General features: G+C 38.4%; 1 protein-coding gene across 1 annotated transcript; it reads right to left on the bottom strand.

Moving 5' to 3' along the window:
• Positions 1-3,161: 3,161 nt before the first annotated feature.
• On the bottom strand, positions 3,162-4,994 carry org (oogenesis-related gene). The gene is made up of 6 exons (XM_056256329.1): positions 4,820-4,994; positions 4,620-4,700; positions 3,714-3,942; positions 3,480-3,634; positions 3,311-3,415; positions 3,162-3,222 (listed from the first exon to the last, which is right to left on the bottom strand). Exons 1-6 carry the CDS (start codon positions 4,871-4,873, stop codon positions 3,202-3,204), a joined length of 645 nt encoding a protein of 214 aa, XP_056112304.1. The 5' UTR covers positions 4,874-4,994; the 3' UTR covers positions 3,162-3,201.
• Positions 4,995-7,707: the final 2,713 nt, after the last annotated feature.

Here is a 7,707-nt window from a genome sequence, read left to right as displayed (position 1 = left end):
CTAGAGATTGGCATGGGGTACTTTCCATAAGACCATCTCTCAATGCAAATCAAACCAGCTATTAGGCTAACTGAAATAAACCATGCCAATCTCTAGGTATGGTGAAGGGTGTGTGATGATGTGGGGCTATTTTAGTTCCAAAGGCCAAGGGAACTTTATCAGGATGCATAGTATCCTGGATCCATGAAATAACTGGCCTTTAAAAATAAAAATCTGCCTGGGAATTTAACATAGGGCTGTCCTGACTTATGCACCCTGTATTTTAAGAAAGAACATTTATTTATTTACGATGCATTATTCACTCACAAAGAAAACTGGTGTCCTTAAAGGTGGGATTTTTCCTCATTTTTTTAATTAAGGCATTAAGATCAATTTCCAAAAGATGATTTTGTATTCCTCTTTTTAGTCAACTTTAGCATGGGTGTGTTCACTTATGCTAAGCACTGTATAATTAATTCAATTAAAATGCACTGATAGCCCTATATCAAATAAATGGAATCGCATTACAAGCAAAGGGAGTGTAAGATAATCTAGCTGTTTAATAGCATTCAGGTCGGACAATGTGCTCTTGCCGACACTCGTTGTCATTCAAGAAAGGTGACAATGAGCCGGTGTCAGAATCTGCCGAGGGAAGTGGTTTTGTGTGCCAAATTGCAGCAGGACGTCTATGTACCTCAACACCTCGCCTGAGGTTACCCCGAGGACAAGAATGGAAACCGAAGGCATGAAAGGGACACAATATCACCATAAAATTGCATCCACAGACAATAAGTCAGCATCTAAGCATAGCTTAAGGAAGTGAATCGAGAATAAGGCATCGCACCCCACAGAAGACCGTATCGCGGCGGCTTCGAACTCACACACAGCAACATCTACATTAAAGGAAAAAAGGAGAAAAGGGGGATAAGAAGAGCTCCTGGTGCACAAGCGCTATTTCAGGCACACTAAAAACACGATTCTCCCAAGACTCATCCGTCTCCTCTTCAAAAAAACGCCCGACAGCTAAGAAATCCCAGCAGGCCATAGATCTGATGTATACTTTGAAGGCTTTTCCCCGTTCTTACCCCCTCAGAATCTCTGTTCTTCTCAAAGCCTCCAAGAACAATCACATTACGTTTTTCCTTCACCGCCTGTTTACAGCTGTCAGAAAACAACGAGAAAAACTCCTAGCTAGGTCAACAAACAAGAACCGGTTTGATGGTTGGCCCGATTCGCTCTGTTCTTTCGCATGGATATGTGCGCACTTCCGCACCACTTCATTACTGAATTAAATGTGCTCATTTGAGAACTTGGGGAGGGTGTGCGTTTCCTCTGCCATATGCAGCTTGAAAATGATCTTCTTGGTGTGCAAAGGGCCGTGAAGAGTCCTTGGCAACAATCCACCCCCTCTTCTCGAGGAGCAAGAAAGGCGCTCACCTTCGGCTAAAAGCGCACCAGTGTAGGTGGTAGTGCCTTCAGGAGCCAGCGCTCGCGTTCACATCAGCCTCAAGGGGTTGTAAGTTTGCTTTCCCAACTTCACCAATGACGAAATGTTAATAAATGGTAGGTGGAGTCTGGAGTAATCAATGGGTGCTTCCCAACACTCAAACTGATGCTTCCTCGTTTCCTCACTCCTCCGTCCTCCAGCCAGTGACCCGGAAACTGATCAAGGAAAGCCATCTTGAAGGACATCTCAATACTCTAACTGCACCACGAGGAACGAGGAGTAAGGAAGCTTCCAGAGGAGCCATGAGTGAGGATCCACAGGTGTATCCTATGTGGAAGTCTTTCTTGTCGAAAAACCTGATGCCAATATGAAATCATTTTAATTTATGCTTTACCTTCACAATCTACTGAATCCATACATCTCATATTTCAACAGGGCATCGTGCTTTAGTATTAGTTATTAAATAACCAGAATTTTACAACATAAGGGCAGATCCCTTGAGCGCAGCTGATGACGCTTTGAAGTGACACTCGAGTGATCAAGAATATTCCAATATACAAATTTCCTTTGATTCCCTCGTCCTCATTTTCTTCCCTCGCATCCGAAGTGGAGTGGTGCTGAGACGAGACGTGAGAAGGCAAAGAAAGAAAATGAGGACGAACAAATAAGAAATGAGCAGCACCCTTTAAAATACTTCTTTTTTTTAACCTATCAGGTCAATACACAAAATTGCTTTCTTCTGGGAAACCAGGTGTCTTTCAGAACTGAAAAATGTTGAGCAAAATGAAAAAAAAAGCTTTCATATTGCACATATTGCAATCATGTTGCACATTCAATTCAACAAATGGTGTCCAGTTATCTTTGAAATATATTTTTGCAAAAAAACATTTTTGTGCAGTTTAATGCCAAAACATTCAGACAGCCCGTATTCTGGCTGTGCATATCATTTTAAATGAGATACTATATTATAATATCTCACATTATATATATATATATTTTTTTTTTAACCTTTAACAAGAAAAGCTCAGAGATTAAAAATCTTTCACAGGAGTGTCCTGGCCAAAATGTGCAGCAAATATATTTATATATAACTGCTATATATATACACACACTGCATATTCTATATACACAGAATATATATATATATATATATATGTGTGTGCATACATCAATTTATATTTTAATTTTTGGCATGGAACATGAGCATATAAAAATTGCATTTTATATATACACGCATACATTGTGTATGCATGTGCGTGTAAATATTTTACATTTATTTTTGGTAAGGAATATTTTTGCCTGTGTAAATAATTTAAAAGTAATTTTTATATTGGGTATATACACAAAGACCACAAATGCATACACTAAAAAAAAAAAAAAAAAAAAAAAGTGTACACAGAATTCAAAGTAAGTGCTTTCAGTATTCATAAACTACAAAGTTCTATCATACCATTGCATATTTTATTTTAACTTTCACAAAATAACGTGTTGGTGTATCTATCAAGTTAAGTGAGCATCTGCCACCCACTGGCCAACTGTGTAGGACACTTAACCAAATTAGACGTAGTACTACAAACACTTTTATTTGACAGTTTAACACTGAAAAGACACAAATTTACAAAATGAACTAAACAAGCAGCAAAATGGGAAGCCATTAAATGAGCATGTAAAAAAGAAAAAAAAAAGACAAAGCCAGAGAACAAACAAATGAACACATTCAGCAACTGTTGAAATATTCTTGATTTGCATACTAGTATTAGTACATACTGCCATCACTAGGCCTCAGGAGGAACTACCTGAAACAAGAAACACAGGTGACTTGGATAAAGATGTCAGAATAATTAAAAACAGCAAAAAGGTGGTGATAAGTGAGGAGAACTGTACCGTCTCCAAGTCTTTGATTACCACGACACCCTTCTCTATTTCCAAGTCACTCTCAGTGTCATTGTGTGACCGGTATTCCTCACTGTCCGTCTCAACTCCACTGGGCTGCAGGAGAAGATTAGTAGCCCGAAATTTGGCAGTGACAGAAAGAAAAAAGAAAAGCGCAAACCTCATAATCTGGATCAACTACATGGTCTTCCTCGGCCAGTTCCTGAGTGAGCGCCTCCACCCAGGACTGCTGATCTAAGTCCTCTTCCTCATCCAGGTCATCCTGCTTTCTCTTGCTGCCTTTGCCACAAGGCTTGGCAGGGGAGCAACTCACCTCTAAAGCAGAAACACCAGCTGCACTTCAAGTCTCATATCTGAAAGTGGCATTTCATCTGAAGTAGAGGGATGAGCTTACCCGGGGACACAGCACAGCCAATGCTGGTGCAGACCGGATAACCCAGAGCTCTCTGGATGCGGCGGGGCAGGATGGTCAACAGCAGCCGTGTGACCCTGTGGAGACGCTTCCGGACCGTTCGGCACGGTCTTTCTTTAGGGGATCCGCCTTTTTCCTCACCAGCTGGAGAGATGGCCTTCACTGGTGTGGAGAAGCCAAACAGCCACCAGAAGCCACGGAGAGCCCGCATCTTAAGAAGAAGCGGTATACAGGATCAAAGCAAGTTACAGAATTTAAAAACTGAGCAAGTGTTCAAAACCACACTTGGAAAAGTGAAAGAATTGTTTACTACAACTAATTTATATAACACATGTAAAAAAAAAGTTTTTTTTTTATTATATAAAATTACAAAATGAGAAAAATAAAATCAACATACATACATCTAAAATGGTTGTTTGCGTTATAGGCTTAAACTAGGAAGCTGACTACAACAGGACAGGTAGGCCTACTCGGTGCTAGGATGCAGCTAGTTATAACTCAGCCACAGTAAAGTATATACAATTATCCTATTAAATGAAAATAAAATAAGTAAATGCAGCTTAAACTGGTTTGCTGGTCAGTGTTGGTTTATGGTGGTCTTGGTTAGCCTGGTGCTCAATGGTTTAGATAGTGTCCCAGCCTAGACACATGAAATGTCCACTAATACTAGTATATCAGCTAGTTTAAAAATTTTTCCCCCCTTTCAGCAAACAATGAATAAGAAAATAGAGTGCCAACATGTTTGAGATCGTTTTTTTACAATCTGACATTTGAAATGACTAAACAGACCACCAACCAGAGCAGACAGATACTCAGTAACTTACCAGGGTGCCGCAATTTTGTAAACACTTATTTACCACAGTTAGTTCACTTGCACTTCAGACTTACAGTCAAACTGACTGGCCAAGACTGTGAAATCCGACAGAGGACGGCTGAAACGACTCCACCTCTCTTCGACACAGCTTTCTTCTGTTGGGAACAAAAGTTTTACTTTTTACAAATGCTCATTTGTCTCGAACGGCTCCTCGTGTGAACAAAACAAACTCCTGTTTTGTCTCAGTGAGGGAAATGTAATCGAACAAACTTGCCTCTTGGCCCTCAGTGTTCTCTGACTCAACGGTGTAGTTGCACTGGTTAGTCATCTCGATGCTCTCTGAATTAATCCACCGACTGTGTAAAAGCGATTCCCCGCCAATTTACAAGCAACCATGCACGTGCTAATTAAACCACGTGCGTTTATCCAGCCCACTGCGGTTTGTGCGGGTGTCCGCAATCCGCATGCGTGGAGACATTGGCTGAGTGCGAATTAGAAAACTAGCGTAGCCTACTGCATGCTGCTGTTTAGAAAGTATGGAAAAAAGCACATTACTATCTCATGTAATATGTTTGTTTAGTAAAAGTTATATGCTATTGGCACTTTTTTTTGCATCTGAATGTTACTTGAAAACAATTAATTAAGTAACAAAAAATAATAATATAATATAGACTTTTAAATTATTATTAAAAATAAAAAATATAAGGTAAATTTCTCGTTTCGTTCAACTTAATTAATTCCAGTGTAACATATTTTAAATGAATTGCCTCAAAGATTGTGGATCAAGGATAGACAACAAAATATTCCTAAAAATATATCCTTACACAAATTTTAACCTAAAATCCTGTTGTTTTGTGCTCATGTATACCATTGTATTATTTGAAGTAGCCTACCTTGGAGTAGGCCTACAAATACAACAATACACAATGGGAAAAGGCATTATAAATGTATTTGTATTAGTTGTTTTGCCAAACTAATGTTTGATTTTACTTTAGATTTATATTGTTCTGTGTCTTTGTAATTTTATTGCTAATTCCCTGTTGTCGGTTCATTTCCTCATGAGGCGGCCTATAAGTGTCTAAGGGTATATTTATATTGATTTCTTTTAAGTTGTTTAAATTGGTCACTAAAACACGTAACTTCACAATAATATATTTTATATTTTCTAAACTTAATCTGATGTAAAGTTGTTGTTAAGAAGACTTTGCTGCAGTTTAAAAATGCTGCCTTCAGAGGGCGCATTCCAACACTGTAAAAATTATATGATCAATAAGTTATGACATGTTTTTACATTGCTTTGACTCATCAAAATAATTTCAGCAATTTTCTACTTTTAAAGTCAGTTTAATGTAATTTAAGTTGAAATTAATTAAACAAACAAGTTGATTGTACCTAAAAAATTTGAGGCAGCAACTTTTTTTACAGTGAAGGAAGGCATTAAGGCACATCCGAATCCAATGTTAGCTTCACTTCCTGAGATACCTTCATCTGATCGATTTTTGAAGGCAGCATAGATGTATCCTTTTTAAGTTGCGGTTGCCGGTTTCTAGAGAGAAATTACTTCTGTAGTATTTGTTTAGTTCTTACCAAAGCTTGTACTATTTTGCTGTAGGTCATTAAACTGTTAGGCGGCCTCAGAAGTCTGTTTGAAATCAGTTTCGTTATCTTCATGGGCAAACGCCTGCCGAGTCATAAGGTAGCGAGGCAAGCTGCCAATGTTTTCAGATGCAGCCAGAGAAACATAAGAGATGTTGTGAAAACCTGGACAGAAGTCAGTTCCAGTTCCACCACACTAGACTCTCTATGTGTTCTTTTCATAATTTTGAAGATTTTATGCAGATATTATTTAGGTATGGCTTACATGAACACTTGACTATTGAATTAATTTCATGTTAATTGCACTTAAATTATAAATAAAACAAATAAAAAGTTATTTGTTAATTGTTACTGTAATTTTGAGTGAAGTTTCTTTTGTTTTCATGATTTTCGGACGAAGAGTGTCTGTGAGTTTCTTTGCAACTACAAATGGAAAACATAAATAAAGGTGAGTTTTAATTGAATGCATTCAGAGAGTGTTTATTTGGTTCAGAAACAGTATAAATGATGTCTAACTGAGACCTTATAAGACGTTGAAAATACGTCCACACCACATATGAACTAGTTTTGAACCTTGTACAGAGGTCCCTTGGACGTTAATATTGGAAGTTCAGAAGACGTCATAAAAAGAGTAAAAGACGTAATATAAACTTTCATTCCGGCTCCTCATGGGACATCTTTTCAACGTGTGACTGGCAAAGACGTCGAAATGACGTCTTTTTGACGTACCTTTGGTCAGTGGGATAGAAGTGCTAATGCACCAATTACAACAAAGAATCAGAAGTTTACACAACAGCACTGGACACACAGTTAAATGGGAAGCTAACATGACAGTAGATTATGGACTATGGAAGAAGTGGGTATGCAAATATTGATAATTAGAAGTCGTAATACTTAAACAGCCCTGGGCAAAAAGTAAGTATACAGCGTACATGCGTATGGCCCCGACTACACCACTGCACATAAATATGATAATTATTTGTAGTAGCCTACCATGCTAATTATTGCAATGAAACTATATTAGCATTATATTAGCCTATAATTTATCTATTATAAATTATATTCTCTATAGGCTTTATTAGATAAATAAATAAAATATATAGGCCTAATTTCTCTTTTCCAAGAGTTTTCATAATCTTGATGCCATTTTGTCTTTATTTGTGTTTACCAAGCTACTAAATACTATTAACAACAATAGAAGTAACTATGGTAACAAACTACATGTTCGTGAGGGATTCGTTCATGTCATTCCTGTCAACGTCAGTCACGGAGGAGACCCGTCAAAGGCGGGAGAGATCCACATTTGGGCATGTTTCCGCACACGGCTCCCTCGTCACATTTAGCCTACGCACGTCTAAAACAAACAGAGTGGGGCAGATTTGAAGGGTCTGGATGACTATAAATCTCTGAGGTCGCTCTTTCAGTCACACCTTTCCACAAACAGGTAATAAACCATATGTTTTAGTTTTAAGACACAGCACAGCATGGCAGCAACGCACAAGAACATGACGGTGACGCGCACCATCAGTGCTGGAAACTGCACGAGTGCCGACAGCGCGTCAGAAA

The sequence above is a fragment of the Rhinichthys klamathensis genome, unplaced genomic scaffold (genome assembly GCF_029890125.1).
Source record: "Rhinichthys klamathensis goyatoka isolate OS25496 unplaced genomic scaffold, OSU_Roscu_1.1 h1tg000127l_1, whole genome shotgun sequence".
NCBI lineage: Eukaryota > Metazoa > Chordata > Actinopteri > Cypriniformes > Leuciscidae > Rhinichthys > Rhinichthys klamathensis.
The sequence above is the reverse complement of the archived record's forward strand: the minus strand, read 5'-3'. Positions and strand labels throughout refer to the sequence as shown.